The following is a 22,007-nucleotide window of genomic DNA, read 5'->3' as shown; positions in this document are numbered from 1 at the left end:
TCCTTGCTGAGTGGCCATTAAAGTTATGTCGATATAGGACTCGTTTTACAGTGGATATAGATAATTTTGAACCTGTTTCCTCCAGCATCTTCACAGGGTCCTTCGCTGTTGTTCTGGGATTGATTTGCACTTTTCGCACCAAAGTACGTTCATTTTTTATTTCATTATTTCACCTTTATTGAACCAGGTAAGCTAGTTGAGAACAAGTTCTCATTTGCAACTGTGACCTGGCCAAGATAAAGCATAGCAGTTCGACACATACAACAACACAGAGTTACACATGGAATGAAGAAAACATACAGTCTATAATACAGTAGAAAAAAAGAAAACAAAGTCTATATACAGTTAGTGCAAATTAGGTCAAATAAGGGAGTTTAGGCAATAAATAGGCCATGGTGGCGAAGTAATTAGAATATGGCAATTAAACACTGGAATGGTAGATGTGCAAAAGATGGATGTGCAAGTAGAGATACTGTGGTGCAAAAGGAGAAAAATAAATAAATACAGTATGGGGATGAGGTAGATAGATGGGCTGTATACAGATGGGCTATGAACAGGTCCAGTGATCTGTGAGCTGCTCTGACAGCTGGTTCTTAAAGCTAGTGAGGTGGTGATGGGAATCTCCCGCTTCAGTGATTTTTGCAGTTCGTTCCAGTCAGTGGCAGCAGAGAACTGGAAGGAAAGGCGACCAAAGGAGGAATTGGCTTTGGGGGTGACCGGTGAGATATACCTGCTGGAGCGTGTGCTACGAGTGGGTGCTGCTATGGTGACCAGCGAGCTGAGATAGGGCGGGGCTTTACCTAGCAGAGACTTGTAGATAACCTGTAGCCAGTGGGTTTGGCGACGAGTATGAAGCGAGGGCCAGCTTTGGTGGCAAAACGGATGGCACTGTGATAGACTACATCCAGTTTGCTGAGTAGAGTGTTGGGGGCTATTTTATAGATGACATCGCCGAAGTCAAGTAACGGTAGGATGGTCAGTTTTACGAGGGTATGTTTGGCAGCATGAGTGAAGGATGCTTTGTTGCGAGATAGGAAGCCAATTCTAGATTTAATTTTGAATTGGAGATGCTTAATGTGAGTCTGGAAGGAGAGGTTACAGTCTAACCAGACACCTAGGTGTTTGTAGTTATCCACGTATTCTAAGTCAGAGCCGTCCGGAGTAGTGATGCTGGATGGGCGGGCAGGTGCGGGCATTGATCGGTTGAATAGCATGCATTTAGTTTTATTTGTGTTTAAGAGCAGTTGGAGGCCACAGAAGGAGAGTTGTATTAGTTAGTTAACACAGTGTCCAAAGAAGGGCCAGAAGTATACAGAATGGTGCCGCCTGCGTAGAGGTGGATCAGAGAATCACCAGCCGCAAGAGCGACATCATTTATGTATACAGAGAAGAGAGTCGGCCCGAGATTTGAACCCTTTGACACACTGAACTCTATTAGAGAAGTAGTTTGTGAACCAGTCGAGGCAATCATTTGAGAAACCAAGGCTGTTGAGTCTGCCAATAAGAATGTGGTGATTGACAGAGTCGAAAGCCTTGGCCAGGTCTATGAATACAGCTGCACAGTAATGTCTCTTATCGATGGCGGTTATGATATCGTTAAGGACCTTGAGCGTGGCTGACGTGCACCCATGACCAGCTCGGAAACCAGATTGCATAGCAGAGAAGGTACGATGTGATTCAAAATGGTCAGTAATCTGTTTGTTAACTTGGCTTTCGAAGACCATAGAGATGCAGGGTAGGATAGATATAGGTCTGTAGCAGTTTGGGTCTGGAGTGTCTCCCCCTTTGAAGAGGGGGATGACCGCAGCAGCTTTCCAATCTTTGGGAATCTCAGACTATATGAAAGAGAGGTTGAACAGGCTAGTAATAGGGATTGCAACAATTTCTAGAAAGAGAGGGTCCAGATTGTCTAGCCCGGCTGATTTGTAGGGGTCCAGATTTTGCAGCTCTTTCAGAACATCAGCTATCTGGATATGGGTGAAGGAGAAATGGTGGGGGCTTGGGCGGGTTGCTGTGGAGGCTGCCCGGCAGTTGACCGGGGTAGGGGGAGCTAGGTGGAAAGCATGGGCAGCCGTAGAAAAATGCTTATTGAAATTCTCAATTATAGTGGATTTGTCGGTTGTGACAGTGTTTCCTAGCCTCAGAGCAGTGGGTAGCTGGGAAGAGGTGCTATTATTCTCCATGGATTTTACAGTGTCCCAGAACTTTTTTGAGTTTGTAATGCAGGATGCACATTTCTGTTTAAAAAAGCTAGCCTTAGCTTTCCTAACTGCCTGGTTATTGGTTCCTAACTTCCCTGAAAAGTTGCATATCACGGGGGCTATTTGATGCTAATGCAGAACGCCACAGGATGTTTTTGTGCTGATCAAGGGCAGACAGGTCTGGAGTGAACCAATGTCTTATCTATTCCTGGTCCTACATTTTTTGAATGGGGCATGTGTCACGAATACCACCGAAGGTGGCTCCCCTTCCTGCTCGGGTGGTGCTCGGCAGTCGTCGTCGCCGGTCTATTAGCTGCCACCGATCCCTTTTTCCTTTTCGTTTGTTTAATTGTTTTCACCTGTTCCTTGTTGGGGTTTTGGTATGGGTGTTATTTAAGTTTGTTTTGCCCACTGGTGTTTGTACGGGCTTGTTGGTTGTTATGTTTGATGATGTATCATGTTTTTTTCCCGTTTTTTTCCGCTGTCCAGTGTGCGTCTAGGTTTTGGGTTGGTTTAGCACCAGTGTTTTGGGCATTCACCCATGTTTTGGACCTGTTACGATTTGAAGCACATTAAAGCGTTTTCCCATTCATTTCACTCTCTGCATCTGACTCCTCACTCATTTCACTCACCCGTCGTTACAGCATGCCTATTTAAGATGGTGAGGAAGGCACTTTTAAAGAATAACCAGGCATCCTCTACTGTCGGGATGAGGTCAATGTCATTCCAGGATATCCCGGCCAGGTCGATTAGAAAGGCCTGCTCGCAGAAGTGTTTTAGGGAGCATTTGAAAGTGATGAGGGTGGTTGTTTGCTCGCAGACTCATGACGGATGCAGGCAATGATCTCTGAGATCTTGGTTGAAAACAGCAGAGGTGTATTTGGAGGGTGAGTTAGTTAGGATGATATCTATGAGGGTGCCCGTGGTTTTGGGGTTATATCTGGTAGGTTCATTGATAAATTGTGTGAGATTGAGGGCATCAAGCTTAGATTGTAGGATGGCAAGCATGTCCCAGATTGTAGGATGGTGTTAAGCATGTCCCAGTTTAGGTCACCTAGCAGCACGAGCTCAGAAGATAGATGGGGGGCAATCAAATTACATATGGTGTCGAGGGCACAGCTGGGGGCAGAGGGTGGTCTATAGCAAGCGACAACGGTGAGAGACTTGATTCTGGAAAGGTTCATTTTTAGAAGTAGAAGCTCAAATTGTTTGGGTACAGATCTGGATAGTAAGACAGAACTCTGCAGGTTATCTCTGCAGTAAATTGCAACACCGCCCCCTTTGGCAGTTCTATCTCGTCTGAAAATGTTATAGTTAGGAATGGAAATGTCAAGGTTTTTGGTGGTCTTCCTAAGCCAGGATTCAGACACGGCTAGGACATCCGGATTGGTGGAGTGTGCTAGGGCAGTGAATAAAACAAACTTAGGGAGGAGGCTTCTAATGTTAACATGCATGAAACCAAGGCTTTTACGGTTGCAGAAGTCAAAAAATGAGAGAGCCTGGGGGATGGGAGTGGAGGTTGACACTGCAGGGCCTGGATTACCCTCTACATAACCAGAGGAACAGAGGAGGAGTAGGATAAGGGTACGTCTAAAGGCTAACAGAACTGGACGCCTAGTATGTTCAGAACAGAGAGTAAAAGGAGCAGATTTCGGGGCACGGTAGAATATATTCAAGGCATAATGTACATACAAAGGTATAGTAGGATGTGAATACAGTGGGGGTAAACCTGTGCTTATAGTGATAATGAAAGAGATATTATCTCTAGAAATAGCATTTAAACCAGGTGATGTCACTGCGTGTGTGGGAGGTGGAACTAAATTGTTAGCCGAGGTGTGTAGAGCAGTGCTAGAGGCTCTACAGTGAAATAAAACTATAGTTACAAACCAGAACAGCAATCGACACGGCATTGTGATGTTAGGGAAAGGCATGCGTAGCCGGGTGATCATACAAGTCCAGTGCGTGGCTTCAGGCAGCTAGCGGCACGGGATTAGCAGGCTAACAGGGACTGGCCTTAGAGGGATGACGCGATGGAGGACAGTCTGTTGTGGCCCCTTCGTGCAGTTACATCAGCGGACGGACCAGCAGGGCTCCGTGTGGTAAACCAGGCCAATTGGCAAAATATGCACAGTGGCCGAAGAAATATGCCCAAAGGGCCTCTTAAGCCAGCAGTCCAGTGTGCTTTAGATAGCTAGCAGGCCGCAGATTAGTCGCTGTGCGTTCAGGGGTCGTTAGCTGCTATAATTCTAGGTGGGGATTTTTTTTATCATAATGAAAATGTTTTTTTTTTTTTTAAATAGGTTCAGAGCTTGCGGTAGGAATCCGGAGATATGGAGAAGAATAAGTCTGACTAGCTGGCTAGTTTATGTTGGAGAGATTCCAGTAATAGAGGCAGAGAAAAATACTTTAGAGAAAAAGCAGACCACATTGGGTGAGGCGCGTTGCAGGACAGTATTTTGAAGTAAGGGTTTAGAAAAATATAAAAAGATATGCGAAGAAAATGGGACACGACAAGACGAAGGACAAATACGTCTGACTGCTACGCCATCTTGGATTGATCTAGGAGACAGAACGTGTCTTCTTCCTGAGCGGTGTGACGGCTGTGTGGCCCCATGGTGTTTATACTTGCGTACAGTTGTTTGTACAGATGAACGTGGTACCTTCAGGCGTTTGGAAATTGTCCGGAACCTCCTACGACGGTCCCCAGTCTAGAACCTCTGGCGACGGTCCCCGGTCCGGAACCTCCGGTGACGGTCCCCGGTCCGGAACCTCCTGCGACGGTCCACGGTCCGGAACCTCATGCGATGGTCCACGGTCCGGAACCTCCAGCGAAGGTCCACGGTCTGGAACCTCCAGCGAGGATCAACGGTCCAGAAAGTCCAGGTACGGTGTCCAGTTCCGCTCCAGGGCAGGAGCCTTCCCCTGCACCGGTGCCCAGTTCAGGCACGTTGTCCAGTCCCGCTCCATGGCAGGAGCCTTCCTCTGTGCCAGTGCCCAGTCCCGGCATGGTGTCCAGTCCCACTCCATGGCAGGAGCCTTCCTCTGCACCGGTGCCCAGTTCAGGCACGTTGTCCAGTCCCGCTCCATGGCAGGAGCCTTCCTCTGTGCCAGTGCCCAGTCCAGCCATGGTGTCCAGTCCCACTCCATGGCAGGAGCCTTCCTCTGCACCGATGACCAGTCCAGCCACGGTGTCCAGCCCCGCTCCAAGGCCGGAGCCTTACTCTGCGCCGATGACCAGTCCAGGCACGGTGTCCAGCCCCGCTCCAAGGCCGGAGCCTTCCTCTGCGCCGATGACCAGTTGCGCGCCCAATTTTTCAGTTTTTGATTTGTTAAAAAAGTTTGAAATATCCAATAAATGTCGTTCCACTTCATGATTGTGTCCCACTTGTTGATTCTTCACAAAAAAATACAGTTTTATATCTTTATGTTTGAAGCCTGAAATGTGGCAGAAGGTCGCAAAGTTCAAGGGGGCCAAATACTTTCGCAAGGCACTGTATATATGTGTGTGTGACATGGCGCATGTGTCTCTTTTATAAAGCACATAACCATGTGTGTGAAGTGTATACTTTTGTTTCACAGTAGATTTGTTAAAGACCCAAGAATCTCTGTGGGATTCTGTGTGACCCTGATTTAGCCCACTGCAGTAAAATGTTAATTGTGTGTGTGTGTGTGGGGGGGGGCTGGTGTTTTGTGGCAATACCTCTGTGTCTGTTGGTGGTTTTGTCGAACATGAGCATGGCATCATCAACCTATGAGAGACAGAGAGACACAAACAGTTCACAAACACAAACAGACTCCACAGAGCTGCAGGTTAGCAACACAAATTATGAGAAAACAAAAAGATAACTACTTTAAACATTGGAATGAATAAACAACAAAAACATAGCAAACTGGAATGTTATTTGACCCAAACAGAGAGTACACAGTGGCAGAATACCTGACCACTGTGACTGACCCAAAATGAAGGAAAGCTTTGACTATGTACAGACTCAGTGAGCATAGCCTTGCTATTGAGAGAGGCTGCCATAGGCAGACCTGGCTCTCAAGAGAAGATAGGCTGTGTGCCCATTGCCTACTAAATGAGTTGGAAACCTCCTAACCTCCTGACAAATGTATAGAGATACATATTTCCCTCAGATTACATAGACCCACAAATAATTTTAAAACAAATCCAATACTGATAAACTCCCATTTCTATTAGGTTAAATACCACAGAGAGCCACCACAGCAGCAATATTTCCCACACTGTTACAACATAGCCAATAATATAACAATGTCTATATTCTTTTAAAATGTTTGTGGGTGAAATGTTTACAGTTAATTTCTGATTGTTTATTTCCCTTTTTGTTGATTGTCTATTCCACTTGCTTTGGCAATGTAAACACATTTCCCATGCCATTAAAACCGTTTGAATTGAACTTAATTGAGAGAGATGAGCTTGGACACCACGCATGCACGCGCACACACGCACAGGCCATTACACAGCATGGGGCTTCATTGTCCCTCCTTCAGGGCCTGTCTTTTGGAGCAAGAGATGAGAGGGGCCAACAGATGGAGAAAGAGGAAGGGAGCAGGGGGTGACAGGTGACAATAGATCTAGAAGGATGAGAGAAAGGAGGAGAGTTAGCTTTAGGGCAGTGCGGAGCTGTGATACTTAGGAGGATCGTGAGGAGGAGGACAGAAAGAAGGGGGACAGGGGAAAGAAGGGAGAGGGGTAAAAGAGAAAAGCGGAGAATGAGAAGAGAGGAAAAGGAGGTCCCATCTCTGTGAGGTTAAAGAGTTGCTGTTTAACTGGCACAGGCAAAGTTCCACACCTTAGAAAAAAAGCGCTATCTAGAACCATAAAATGGTTATTCGGCTGTCCACATAGGAGAACCTTTGAAGAACCCATTTTGGTTCAGTGTGCACCCCCTTTGGTTCAAGGTAGAACCCCTTTGGTTCGAGGCAGAACACTTTTGGGTTTCATAAAGAACCCTTTGGTTGAAGAGAGACCGAAGAACCCTTTACCCAGAAGAGAGACCGAAGAACCCTTTACCCAGAAGAGAGACCGAAGAACCCTTTACCCAGAAGAGAGACCGAAGAACCCTTTTGGAACCCTTTTTTCTAAGAGTGGAGGAGGGACTATTCTCTCCCCCATTCTCTCTCTCTCTGTTTGGTAAGGGGGATAAGCTTTTCACAAACTCTGTGTCCTGTTCTCTCTTTGTTTCACTCTCTCTCCTTCTTCTCCTCTCCACAAAGTTTACTATTCCCATGGAGACCCTGTAAAGAATTTAAATTAGGAGAACTCACCCTCCTCTCACTACTCTCACTATGAATAGAACTACAGAGAGGGAGAGAGAGGGGTGGGGGGATGTAGAGAGGGGGACACAGTTGAAAAAGGGCTTACTAGAAGGAGAGAAAATGAATTTTTCGTGGACTTGAAGAGAAGAGAGGAAGCGAGAGATAGTTCAGGACAGAATAAAGATGGGAGGGGGATTGGTGCATATGAAAGAGTGGGTTCGAGAGTGAAAAGGAGAAAAGAGTTGGGGGAGAGAGAGGGTTGGATGGACAGAAATACAGACTGAGGGAGAGACAGGGAGAGAAAAAGTGAGAGAGAGAGAGAGAACAAAGAGAAGTGGGGCTTTGTCAACACGCACCCATTTAATTCTTCCTCTCCCTCCGCTTTTCTTTTTTTTCTACCCCACTCCCTGCAGCCCTATTCATGCTGACCTCCTCCCTCCCTGCAGCCCTATTCATGCTGACCTCCTCCCTCCCTGCAGCCCTATTCATGCTGACCTCCTCCCTCCCTGCAGCCCTATTCATGCTGACCTCCTCCCTCCCTGCAGCCCTATTCATGCTGACCTCCTCCCTCCCTGCAGCCCTTTCAGAAGCTGACCTCCTCCCTCCCTGCAGCCCTATTCATGCTGACCTCCTCCCTCCCTGCAGCCCTATTCATGCTGACCTCCTCCCTCCCTGCAGCCCTATTCATGCTGACCTCCTCCCTCCCTGCAGCCCTATTCATGCTGACCTCCTCCTCCCTGCAGCCCTATTCATGCTGACCTCCTCCCTCCCTGCAGCCCTATTCATGCTGACCTCCTCCCTCCCTGCAGCCCTATTCATGCTGACCTCCTCCCTCCCTGCAGACCTATTCATGCTGACCTCCTCCCTCCCTGCAGCCCTATTCATGCTGACCTCTCCCCCTCCCTGCAGCCCTATTCATGCTGACCTCCTCCCTCCCTGCAGCCCTATTCATGCTGACCTCCTCCCTCCCTGCAGACCTATTCATGCTGACCTCCTCCTCCCTGCAGCCCTATTCATGCTGACCTCCTCCCTCCCTGCAGCCCTATTCTTGCTGACCTCCTCCCTCCCTGCAGCCCTATTCAAGCTGACCTCCTCCCTCCCTGCAGCCCTATTCATGCTGACCTCCTCCCTCCCTGCAGCCCTATTCATGCTGACCTCCTCCCTCCCTGCAGCCCTATTCATGCTGACCTCCTCCCTCCCTGCAGCCCTATTCATGCTGACCTCCTCCCTCCCTGCAACCCTATTCATGCTGACCTCCTCCCTCCCTGCAGCCCTATTCATGCTGACCTCCTCCTCCCCTGCAGCCCTATTCATGCTGACCTCCTCCCTCCCTGCAGCCCTATTCATGCTGACCTCCTCCCTCCCTGCAGCCCTATTCATGCTGACCTCCTCCCTCCCTGCAACCCTATTCATGCTGACCTCCTCCCTCCCTGCAGCCCTATTCATGCTGACCTCCTCCCTCCCTGCAGCCCTATTCATGCTGACCTCCTCCCTCCCTGCAGCCCTATTCATGCTGACCTCCTCCCTCCCTGCAGACCTATTCATGCTGACCTCCTCCCTCCCTGCAGCCCCATTCATGCTGACCTCCTCCCTCCCTGCAGCCCTATTCTTGCTGACCTCCTCCCTCCCTGCAGCCCTATTCATGCTGACCTCCTCCCTCCCTGCAGCCCTATTCATGCTGACCTCCTCCCTCCCTGCAGCCCTATTCATGCTGACCTCCTCCCTCCCTGCAGCCCTATTCATGCTGACCTCCTCCCTCCCTGCAGCCCTATTCATGCTGACCTCCTCCCTCCCTGCAGCCCTATTCATGCTGACCTCCTCCTCCCCTGCAGCCCTATTCATGCTGACCTCCTCCCCCTCCCTGCAGCCCTATTCATGCTGACCTCCTCCCTCCCTGCAGCCCTATTCATGCTGACCTCCTCCCTCCCTGCAGCCCTATTCATGCTGACCTCCTCCCTCCCTGCAGCCCTATTCATGCTGACCTCCTCCCTCCCTGCAGCCCTATTCATGCTGACCTCCTCCCTCCCTGCAGCCCTATTCATGCTGACCTCCTCCCTCCCTGCAGACCTATTCATGCTGACCTCCTCCCTCCCTGCAGCCCTATTCATGCTGACCTCCTCCCTCCCTGCAGCCCTATTCATGCTGTTGTCCCTCCCTGCAGCCCTATTCATGCTGACCTCCTCCCTCCCTGCAGCCCTATTCATGCTGACCTCCCTCCCTCCCTGCAGCCCTATTCATGCTGACCTCCTCCCTCCCTGCAGCCCTATTCATGCTGACCTCCTCCCTCCCTGCAGCCCTATTCATGCTGACCTCCTCCTCCCTGCAGCCCTATTCATGCTGACCTCCTCCCTCCCTGCAGCCCTATTCATGCTGACCTCCTCCCTCCCTGCAGCCCTATTCATGCTGACCTCCCTCCCTGCAGCCCTATTCATGCTGACCTCCTCCCTCCCTGCAGCCCTATTCATGCTGACCTCCTACCTCCCTGCAGCCCTATTCATGCTGACCTCCTACCTCCCTGCATCCCTATTCATGCTGACCTCCTCCCTCCCTGCAGCCCTATTCATGCTGACCTCCTCCCTCCCTGCAGCCCAATCCATGCGGACCTCCTCCCTCCCTGCAGCCCAATTCATGCTGACCTCCTCCCTCCCTGCAGCCCTATTCATGCTGACCTCCTCCCTCCCTGCAGCCCTATTCATGCTGACCTCCTCCTTCCCTGCAGCCCTATTCATGCTGACCTCCTCCCTCCCTGCAGCCCTATTCATGCTGACCTCCTCCCTCCCTGCAGACCTATTCATGCTGACCTCCTCCCTCCCTGCAGACCTATTCATGCTGACCTCCTCCCTCCCTGCAGCCCTATTCATGCTGACCTCCCTCCCTGCAGCCCTATTCATGCTGACCTTCTCCCTCCCTGCAGAACTATTCATGCTGACCTCCTCCCACCCTGCAGCCCTATTCATGCTGACCTCCTCCCTCCCTGCAGCCCTATTCATGCTGACCTCCTCCCCCCCTGCAGCACTATTCATGCTGACCTCCTCCCTCCCTGCAGCCCTATTCATGCTGACCTCCTCCCTCCCTGCAGCCCAATTCATGCTGACCTCCTCCCTCCCTGCAGCCGTATTCATGCTAAGATAATCCCTCCCTGCAGCCCTATTCATGCTGACCTCCTCCCTCCCTGCAGCCCTATTCATGCTGACCTCCTCCTTCCCTGCAGCCCTATTCATGCTGACCTCCTCCCTCCCTGCAGCCCTATTCATGCTGACCTCCTCCCTCCCTGCAGCCGTATTCATGCTGACCTCCTCCCTCCCTGCAGCCTTATTCATGCTGACCTCCTCCCTCCCTGCAGCCCTATTCATGCTGACCTCCTCCCTCCCTGCAGCCCTATTCATGCAATTATCTGACCTCCTCCCTCCCTGCAACCCTATTCATGCTGACCTCCTCCCTCCCTGCAGCCCTATTCATGCTGACCTCCTCCTCCCCTGCAGCCCTATTCATGCTGACCTCCTCCCTCCCTGCAGCCCTATTCATGCTGACCTCCTCCCACCCTGCAGCCCTATTCATGCTGACCTCCTCCAACCCTGCAGCCCTATTCATGCTGACCTCCTCCTCCCTGCAGCCCTATTCATGCTGACCTCCTCCCCTCCCTGCAGCCCTATTCATCTGATTGTTTAGCCCTATTCATGTTGATTGTCCTCCCTCCCTGCAGCCCTATTCATGCTGACCTCCTCCCTCCCTGCAGACCTATTCATGCTGACCTCCTCCCTCCCTGCAGCCCTATTCATGAGACCTCCTCCCTCCCTGCAGCCCTATTCTTGCATGACCTCCTCCCTCCCACAGCCCTATTCATGCTGACCTCCTCCCTCCCTCAGCCCTATTCATGCTGACCTCCTCCCTCCCTGCAGCCCTATTCATGCTGACCTCCTCCCTCCCTGCAGCCCTATTCATGCTGACCTCCTCCCTCCCTGCAGCCCTATTCATGCTGACCTCCTCCCTCCCTGCAGCCCTATTCATGCTGAAAGAAGGGCAGCCCTATTCATGCTGACCTCCTCCTCCCCTGCAGCCCTATTCATGCTGACCTCCTCCCTCCCTGTGAGCCCTATTCATGCTGACCTCCTCCCTCCCTGCAGCCCTATTCATGCTGACCTCCTCCCTCCCTAGCCCTATTCATGCTGACCTCCTCCCTCCCTGCAGCCCTATTCATGCTGACCTCCTCCCTCCCTGCAGCCCTATTCATGCTGACCTCCTCCCTCCCTGCAGCCCTATTCATGCTGACCTCCTCCCTCCCTGCAGACCTATTCATGCTGACCTCCTCCCTCCCTGCAGCCCTATTCATGCTGACCTCCTCCCTCCCTGCAGCCCTATTCATGCTGACCTCCTCCCTCCCTGCAGCCCTATTCATGCTGACCTCCTCCCTCCCTGCAGCCCTATTCATGCTGACCTCCCTCCCTGCAGCCCTATTCATGCTGACCTCCTCCCTCCCTGCAGCCCTATTCATGCTGACCTCCTCCCTCCCTGCAGCCCTATTCATGCTGACCTCCTCCCTCCCTAAGCAGCCCTATTCATGCTGACCTCCTCCCTCCCTGCAGCCCTATTCATGCTGACCTCTCCCTCCCTGCAGCCCTATTCATGCTGACCTCCTTTCCCTGCAGCCCTATTCATGCTGACCTCCTCCCTCCCTGCAGCCCTATTCATGCTGACCTCCTCCTCCCTGCAGCCCTATTCATGCTGACCTCCTCCCTCCCTGCAGCCCTATTCATGCTGACCTCCTCCCTCCTCTCACCCTATTCATGCTGACCTCCTCCTCCCTGCAGCCCTATTCATGCTGACCTCCCTCCCTGCAGCCCTATTCATGCTGACCTCCTCCCTCCCTGCAGCCCTATTCATGAATTTTTCGTGGACTGACCTCCTCCCTCCCTGCAGCCCTATTCATGCTGACCTCCTCCCTCCCTGCAGCCCTATTCATGCTGACCTCCTCCCTCCCTGCAGCCCTATTCATGCTGACCTCCTCCCTCCCTGCAGCCCTATTCATGCTGACCTCCTCCCTCCCTGCAGCCCTATTCATGCTGACCTCCCTCCCTGCAGCCCTATTCATGCTGACCTCCTCCCTCCCTGCAGCCCTATTCATGCTGACCTCCTGTCTCCCTGCAGCCCTATTCATGCTGACCTCCTCCCTCCCTGCAGCCCTATTCATGCTGACCTCCTCCCTCCCTGCAGCCCAATTCATGCTGACCTCCTCCCTCCCTGCAGCCCTATTCATGCTGACCTCCTCCCTCCCTGCAGCCCTATTCATGCTGACCTCCTCCTCCCTGCAGCCCTATTCATGCTGACCTCCTCCCTCCCTGCAGCCCTATTCATGCTGACCTCCTCCTCCCTGCAGCCCTATTCATGCTGACCTCCTCCCTCCCTGCAGCCCTATTCATGCTGACCTCCTCCCTCCCTGCAGCCCTATTCATGCTGACCTCCTCCCTCCCTGCAGCCCTATTCATGCTGACCTCCTCCCTCCCTGCAGCCCTATTCATGCTGACCTCCTCCCTCCCTGCAGCCCTATTCATGCTGACCTCCTCCCTCCCTGCAGCCCTATTCATGCTGACCTCCTCCCTCCCTGCAGCCCTATTCATGCTGACCTCCTCCCTCCCTGCAGCCCTATTCATGCTGACCTCCTCCCTCCCTGCAGCCCTATTCATGCTGACCTCCTCCCTCCCTGCAGACCTATTCATGCTGACCTCCTCCCTCCCTGCAGCCCTATTCATGCTGACCTCCTCCCTCCCTGCAGCCCTATTCATGCTGACCTCCTCCCTCCCTGCAGCCCTATTCATGCTGACCTCCTCCCTCCCTGCAGCCCTATTCATGCTGACCTCCTCCCTCCCTGCAGCCCTATTCATGCTGACCTCCTCCCTCCCTGCAGCCCTATTCATGCTGACCTCCTCCCTCCCTGCAGCCCTATTCATGCTGACCTCCTCCCTCCCTGCAGCCCTATTCATGCTGACCTCCTCCCTCCCTGCAGCCCTATTCATGCTGACCTCCTCCCTCCCTGCAGCCCTATTCATGCTGACCTCCTCCCTCCCTGCAGCCCTATTCATGCTGACCTCCTCCCTCCCTGCAGCCCTATTCATGCTGACCTCCTCCCTCCCTGCAGCCCTATTCATGCTGACCTCCTCCCTCCCTGCAGCCCTATTCATGCTGACCTCCTCCCTCCCTGCAGCCCAATTCATGCTGACCTCCTCCCTCCCTGCAGCCCTATTCATGCTGACCTCCTCCCTCCCTGCAGCCCTATTCATGCTGACCTCCTCCCTCCCTGCAGCCCTATTCATGCTGACCTCCTCCCTCCCTGCAGCCCTATTCATGCTGACCTCCTCCCTCCCTGCAGCCCTATTCATGCTGACCTCCTCCCTCCCTGCAGCCCTATTCATGCTGACCTCCTCCTCCCTGCAGACCTATTCATGCTGACCTCCTCCCTCCCTGCAGCCCTATTCATGCTGACCTCCTCCCTCCCTGCAGCCCTATTCATGCTGACCTCCTCCCTCCCTGCAGCCCTATTCATGCTGACCTCCTCCCTCCCTGCAGCCCTATTCATGCTGACCTCCTCCCTCCCTGCAGCCCTATTCATGCTGACCTCCTCCCTCCCTGCAGCCCTATTCATGCTGACCTCCTCCCTCCCTGCAGCCCTATTCATGCTGACCTCCTCCCTCCCTGCAGCCCTATTCATGCTGACCTCCTCCCTCCCTGCAGCCCAATTCATGCTGACCTCCTCCCTCCCTGCAGCCGTATTCATGCTGACCTCCTCCCTCCCTGCAGCCCTATTCATGCTGACCTCCTCCCTCCCTGCAGCCCTATTCATGCTGACCTCCTCCCTCCCTGCAGCCCTATTCATGCTGACCTCCTCCCCCTCCCTGCAGCCCTATTCATGCTGACCTCCTCCCTCCCTGCAGCCTTATTCATGCTGACCTCCTCCCTCCCTGCAGCCCTATTCATGCTGACCTCCTCCCTCCCTGCAGCCCTATTCATGCTGACCTCCTCCCTCCCTGCAGCCCTAGTCATGCTGACCTCCTCCCTCCCTGCAGCCCTATTCATGCTGACCTCCTCCCTCCCTGCAGCCTTATTCATGCTGACCTCCTCCCTCCCTGCAGCCCTATTCATGCTGACCTCCTCCCTCCCTGCAGCCCTATTCATGCTGACCTCCTCCTTCCCTGCAGCCCTATTCATGCTGACCTCCTCCCTCCCTGCAGCCCTATTCATGCTGACCTCCTCCCTCCCTGCAGCCCTATTCATGCTGACCTCCTCCCTCCCTGCCCTCTTCGCTCTCCTAAGAAAGTCAGCACAAACTCTCCTCTAATAGAGAAACTATGAAACTACTCCACGTTTTGCCAGTGAGAGACATCATCAGTTGTACCAACGCTAACACACGCACACACAGCATGACTGCATTGCTATTTTCATTACCTATCAGTGAAGTGTAATGAAACTTAACACAGGGTGAAATGTGAGTGGCGGAAAGCTCTAGACTCAGTTTGATTTCTAACCTTTGAGATCATCTGATAGTGTCTTAATGAAAGCAGTGCATATAAAAAATATATTTAGTTTATTTCAATCTGACAAGATCACACAAGCCGTGCATGTGTGCATCTGTCTCTCTGACTGTGAGAGAGGACGTGGGAGAAAGATTTTGTGTGTGAGTGTATGTATCTGGGTGTGTGTCCCTGCGTGTGACCATGAAATATGGAAAAGGTCAGGGTTGGAGACCCGTTAGTCCAAGTGAGTCTCTCTCTCTCTCCACACACACACACACACACACACACACACACACACACACACACACACACACACACACACACACACACACACACACACACACACACACACACACACACACACACACACACACACACACACACACACACACACACACACACACACACACACACACACACACACACACACACACACAGTCCACCCTCTGTCCTTCATTCAGTTTTATCTCCCCCCTCTCCCTTCACCCTTATGGTCCTTTAAACCCAATGACAGAGCAAAGTCGGGACAGGGACAGCCAGTGGACAGCTGCAGCACCAGAGACATGTTATCATAAGCGGTGTGTTACATGTTCATTTAGGCCCGTTAGCATTAGGCTAACTCGTGTGGGTGTGAACACAAATCAGTCACATTCAGCCCTATTATCGAGCTGTGAAGATGGCTAATGGTGAATTATACAAATTTACTAGCTAGCTAACATCTTGAAGCGTATAGCTGTGGGTAAGCTTTATTGCCGTCAGTATCAATAACAAAAGTGTTAGGCCAACTGTTACAGAGTCTCTAGGATATGCAACAAGCTATCTTTGTGTCTGAGAGGAAAGTTAGCCTCCAGGCCAAAGTCAAAGGTAAACAACCTGTTGTCCACTGTGTCCAGAGCAGTTTAATACTATCTGGCTGAACTATAGTGTCTAGTATTTACCTCAGCACAGTTCACACTCACTGCCCAGTAGAGAGAGCATTCCCCTTACAGCATGGCACATAACATTCTCATTAGGTTACATTGACAAGGAACTTTTCAGGAACGTTCTGAGGACATTTTCGGTCACACTCTCACCTCAACCACCTTACTCATTCCTTTCTGTTTCACGCTTCCCTAGCTTTCTTTCCATTCCCTCTCTCCACCCACCTCTCCAAACAAGCCAGCAGACAAAGTGTCCAGTGAAGCCCTCTAATTGCAAACTCACATGGCTGACTGGAGCCCAACTTATCCGTCTGTCCTGTCCCCCCCCTCTATCTCTCCCCTCCCTCTATCTCCCCCTCCCTCTATCTCCATACCTCCCTCTATCTCTCCCCTCCCTCTATCTCCACACCTCCCTCTATCTCTCCCCTCCCTCTATCTCCCCCTCCCTCTATCTCCACACTTCCCCTCTATCTCCATACCTCCCTCTATCTCTCCCCTCCCTCTATCTCCACACCTCCCTCTATCTCTCCCCTCCCTCTATCTCCACACCTCCCTCTATCTCTCCCCTCCCTCTATCTCTCCCCTCCCTCTCTCTCCCCTCCCTCTATCTCTCCCCTCCCTCTATCTCCACACCTCCCTCTATCTCTCCCCTCCCTCTATCTCCACACCTCCCCTCCCCCATCTCTCTCGTCCATTTTGAAGGACGAAATTAGGCCAATAGTTTGCTGACTCTTCAAAGTGCAGCTGGTGCTGTGGAATTATTGCACTGTACTTTGAGGTAGAGTGCTATCCGATGGTTTCCCAGTACTGTTTGGGAGGACAGGTCTGGGAATGGGATAGTGGGAACACCAGGACAGAGTGCCGGGGAACACAGCGGACTTCTGGCCAGGCAAGGCAGGGGTGTAAAATGAGACGCGTCTCTGTGGGATTCTGACCTGCTTCCCAGATAAACATGGTCGCCTGTGAGCGCTGGGATCGGCTCGGTTGAGCAACCCGCGTACAGTTACATCCGGTTGGTCAATCATATCAAAGAAAAAAGGGCTTATGTTTTGCAATAGACTGACATTGACCTAATTTGAAAGTGCACAGACCACAATGGTAAGAAATTAACAGTTCTGTTGAGTGTGCCAGATGATTTGACGAGACTGTCCGTTCTTAAATCAAGTGACAAACTCCCTCCAAAACACACTGCTGTACAAATCAAATGCTGGAAACGCAATGTGGAAATCTGCAAAGATTTTATTTGGCCCAAGCATCCGCTAGGTAGAGATACTTGACAGGATCCTCCACTAGAACTGCTTTTCCTCTACCCCCTTTCTCTCAGTCTCTTCCATCCTTTAGTTTATTCCTCTCTCTCCAGCCTCAAAGTGACATCCTTAAGCCCCTTCTGAGGGGATGGTGATTGTCTTTCGAGAAGGTTTTCTGTCCACTGCTGCTCAATACAGTCAGGACACACTCTTTTCAGTCGGTGAGTGTGAGACATAAGCCTCACACACAGACATACTGCTAAATTACCAAGGGGCATTGGCTAAAGCAGGTCACCAAGGCAACAGACTGAGACAGGTGCAGGGGGAAAGAGTGTGAAAGAGTGTGTTTTGGGATGGGGTGTGTGTGTGTGTGTTTATGATAGTGTGTGTGTTTTTTGTGTGTGGGGGGGGGGGTCTCGTGGCAAGAGCAGCTGTTGCATTAGATTAGTTGAGAATTAGAGACCCTTCTCCTCCTCCTCCCCACTGTCCTCCCTCCCTAACTACACCTCTCTCTCGCACAAACCTCTTCACTCGTTCTCCCCCTAACACCTCCCGCCTCTTCACTCGTTCTCCCCCTAACACCTCTCCACCTCTTCACTCGTTCTCCCCCTAACAACTCTTCACTCGTTCTCCCCCTAACACCTCCTGCCTCTTCACTCGTTCTCCCCCTAACACCTCTCCACCTCTTCACTCGTTCTCCCCCTAACACCTCTTCACTCGTTCTCCCCCTAACACCTCCCGCCTCTTCACTCGTTCTCCCCCTAACACCTCTCCACCTCTTCACTCGTTCTCCCCCTAACACCTCTTCACTCGTTCTCCCCCTAACACCTCCCGCCTCTTCACCTCTCCCCTAACACCTCTTCACTCGTTCTCTCCCTAACACCTCCCACCTCTTCACTCGTTCTCTCCCTAACACCTCCCGCCTCTTCACTCGTTCTCCCCCTAACACCTCTCCACCTCTTCACTCGTTCTCCCCCTAACACCTCCAACCTCTTCACTCGTTCTCTCCCTAACACCTCTCCACCCCTTCACTCGTTCTCTCCCAAACACCTCTACAAGTCTTCACTCGTTCTCTCCCTAACACTTCCCACCTCTTCACTTGTTCTCTCCCTAACACCTCTTCACTCGTTCTCTCCCTAACACCTCTCCACCTCTTCACTCGTTCTCCCCCTAACACCTCCCGTCTCTTCACTCGTTCTCTCCCTAACACCTCTCCACCTCTTCACTCGTTCTCTCCCTAACACCTCTCCACCTCTTCACTCGTTCTCCCCCTAACACCTCTCCACTCATTCTCTCCCTAACACCTCTCCACCTCTTCACTCGTTCTCCCCCTAACACCTCTCCACTCATTCTCTCCCTAACACCTCTCCACCTCTTCACTCGTTCTCTCCCTAACACCTCTCCACCTCTTCACTCGTTCTCTCCCTAACACCTCTCCACCTCTTCACTCGTTCTCTCCCTAACATCTCTCCAAGTCTTCACTCGTTCCCTCCCTAACACTTCCCACCTCTTCACTCATTCTCTCCCTAACACCTCCCTACCTCTTCACTCGTTCTCTCCCTAACACCTCTCCACCTCTTCACTCGTTCTCTCCCTAACATCTCTCCACCTCTTCAGTTCTTCACCTCTCCACTCATTCTCTCCCTAACACCTCTCCACCTCTTCACTCGTTCTCCCCTAACACCTCTCCACTCATTCTCTCCCTAACACCTCTCCACCTCTTCACTCGTTCTCTCCCTAACACCTCTCCACCTCTTCACTCGTTCTCTCCCTAACACCTCTCCACCTCTTCACTCGTTCTCTCCCTAACATCTCTCCAAGTCTTCACTCGTTCCCTCCCTAACACTTCCCACCTCTTCACTCGTTCTCTCCCTAACACCTCCCTACCTCTTCACTCGTTCTCTCCCTAACACCTCTCCACCTCTTCACTCGTTCTCTCCCTAACATCTCTCCAAGTCTTCACTCGTTCCCTCCCTAACACCTCTCCACCTCTTCACTCATTCTCTCCCTAACACCTCTCCAACTCTTCACTCGTTCTCTCCCTAACACCTCTCCACCTCTTCACTCGTTCTCTCCCTAACACCTCTCCACCTCTTCACTCGTTCTTTCCCTAACACCTCTCCAACTCTTCACTCGTTCTCTCCCTAACACCTCTCCACCTCTTCACTCGTTCTCTCCCTAACACCTCTCCACCTCTTCACTTTCTCTCCCTAACAACTCTCTCTCCCTAACAACTCTCCACCTCTTCACTCGTTCTCTCCCTAACAACTCTCCACCTCTTCACTCTATCTCTCCCTAACACCTCTCCACCTCTTCACTCATTCTCCCCCTAACACCTCTCCACCCCTTCGCTCATTCTCTCCCTAACACCTCTCCACCTCTTCACTCGTTCTCTCCCTAACACCTCTCCACCTCTTCACTCGTTCTCTCCCAAACACCGCTCCACCTCTTCACTTGTTCTCTCCCTAACACGTCTCCACCTCTTCACTCGTTCTCTCCCGAACACCTCTTCACTCGTTCCCTCCCTAACACCTCTCCACTCGTTCTCTCCCTAACACCTCTTCACCTCTTCACTCGTTCTCTCCCTAACACCTCTCCACCTCTTCACTCGTTCTCTCCCTAACACTTCTCCACCTCTTCACTTGTTCTCCCTAACACCGCTCCACCTCTTCCTTCCCACTGATTCAAGACTGTTTGTCAACTTTCTTTCCATCTGTTCCACTTGTCATCCCTTTATGACACTTGTTCTTCAGCCTATTTGGAACCTCTCTTACCTTTGAGTGAGAGTTGGTTCTTCTCATACATGTCTGTGTTCCTCTTCTCTCCTGCAGCTTGAAAACACTTCCCTTCTGAGTACCCCAACCACTCTCCAGGTGGTGCCCCACTTTCTCCCCCTTCCCTCTTTCTCTCTCTCTATCCACTCCTCTGTCATCCCCGCATGAGTTTGCCTTTCACTGCATCTCATTCAAATAGGCTTAACTGGCTTGAAGAAAAATGGAACAGCCGAAGCAACTCAAACAACAACAACGGAGACAAATGGAAGACAGAAGTGCTAATATCCATCAGAATGCCTTTTGACAGTAAATATCAAACATAATGTTGTTGTGTTCCCTCTTTTGGGATCCCTCTCTCCCTCTTCTCCTCCTCCCTTTCAACTGTTCTCTGAAATTAGCCACGTTTACCCTGTCTCTAACCCAAATGTGGAATAAGAGAAAAAGAGAGAGAAAAGAGAAAAACAGGGAGACAAATAGACTGAGAAAACATGAGATGTAGAGTGATGGGGGAGAACTGGAGAACTACTACTGATTCAATATATACATGTAGTACAGGGATGGGCAACTTTGATGGGGTGGGGGAACAAAAAAATGTTGTACAGCTAATTTCCTGCCATTCTAAACATTTTGCCATTGGGTGGAAAGAAGTGTTTGCAATTTTTAATATGATATTTGAGTGACACTGACTAACAAAATCAACGAGGGCCTGCTGGGCTCTAATTCCACCTTGATTACTACAAGTTTAGATAGCTGGCCAATCTAAAAAATGAGTCACTATCAGGGACTGACATAACAAGAGAAAACCCATTGATGGACAAACACATTTCGAAATTGCACCTTGATCTACTATTCTGCCTCACAACAGTAAGTTGAGTTCCCAAAATATCTACATTTTATCCGAGGGTTTTCAAATGGTGGCCTGTCTGTCTGCATGCGGCCCGCCAGTTCCCGATCCCTGATCATGTCAACAAATGTGTCTTAAGACAGTGTGTCACATTTACCTTTCCAAACTGGTCAAAGTACTGCTTGACGTCTTCGATGGTTGTGTTCACAGAGAGACCTCCCACAAATATCTTCTTTGTCCTGGTCACCAGCTGACAACACAGGGGAAGAGGACACACAATCATTAACACACAGCAAATTGAAAAGGTAGATATTTCAGATAATAAAGCTCTAAGATCTGTTAAGCAGTAAAAAAAAAATATCTAGGGTGGGGGTTGCCAGGCACTCAGAACAGCATAGTACAGTAATAACACAATTAATTTGACCCAGTGTGTGACTGTGTGTATGAGTGTGTATGTGTGCATGAGTCTTTAGGCAGGTAGAGCCACCCCGTTTCTTATGTATTGGGGTCATATACAGGTCGGATGAGGTTGGGGGTAAGGGAGGACGGAGGATTGCTGCCCCTTCATCACGTGAACGGAATATAGGAACCCAATCTGGTGCGCCAGGCAGGCCTCTCCTGATGGTACATGGCGGCTGTGACGTCACCTAGGCGTCTAGGAGTTAACCCTGTCAAGGATGAGAACTCACCTTGGGCTGGGCTCTACGAGGAAACGCTACCTTGGGATCAATCTGGAAAGAGAGGGAGAGCAAGGGAGAGACGATGTGTTAGAAACAGATGGAGAAAAACATTCAGAGACCATACTGGTAATTGTGACTCAAAGTTCAAGACAATGGATCACAAACTTGAATGATAAAAACTTTATGATACAAAGCTTTTCTGGTATTTGAAAAGTACTACATTCCATTTCTTTGACAATCCCCAACCTGTGATACACTGGAATTATATGACTTTATCCAATGTAGTGGCAGACTGCATAACACCAGCCTAGTCCCAGATCTGCTTGTTCTGTCTGGCAAACTCCTATGGTCACGCCATTAGAGTTGGCAAGACAGCAAGAACAGATCTGGGACCGGGCTGGCATACCACAGTATAATACTCTACAATAGCAAAAAAAAAAACTTTAAGTTCACACAGTATATCAATGAATAGACTCATGTTGACAGTGAGTACTTGTGGAAAACACTGTCTGAACTGAGAAAAAAGCATCTGTGCAAATCAGAGCATTGTATGCTG

General features: G+C 51.1%; 1 protein-coding gene across 2 annotated transcripts in view; it reads right to left on the bottom strand.

Moving 5' to 3' along the window:
• Nucleotides 1-22,007, bottom strand: part of LOC124030452 (RNA-binding protein Musashi homolog 1-like) — a 51,355-nt gene that overhangs the window by 12,604 nt on the left and 16,744 nt on the right. For both annotated transcript variants that reach the window (XM_046341795.1, XM_046341799.1), the window contains exons 5-7: nt 21,461-21,502; nt 20,929-21,021; nt 5,902-5,950 (exon numbers count right to left, since the gene is read on the bottom strand). In XM_046341795.1, coding sequence (XP_046197751.1) covers nt 5,902-5,950; nt 20,929-21,021; nt 21,461-21,502 — 184 coding nt within the window. The remainder of the gene's footprint in view (nt 1-5,901; nt 5,951-20,928; nt 21,022-21,460; nt 21,503-22,007) is intronic.

Source organism: Oncorhynchus gorbuscha, linkage group LG03 (assembly GCF_021184085.1).
Source record: "Oncorhynchus gorbuscha isolate QuinsamMale2020 ecotype Even-year linkage group LG03, OgorEven_v1.0, whole genome shotgun sequence".
Lineage (NCBI taxonomy): Eukaryota > Metazoa > Chordata > Actinopteri > Salmoniformes > Salmonidae > Oncorhynchus > Oncorhynchus gorbuscha.
Note: the sequence above shows the minus strand (reverse complement) of the source record. Positions and strands in the feature narration are given on the sequence as shown.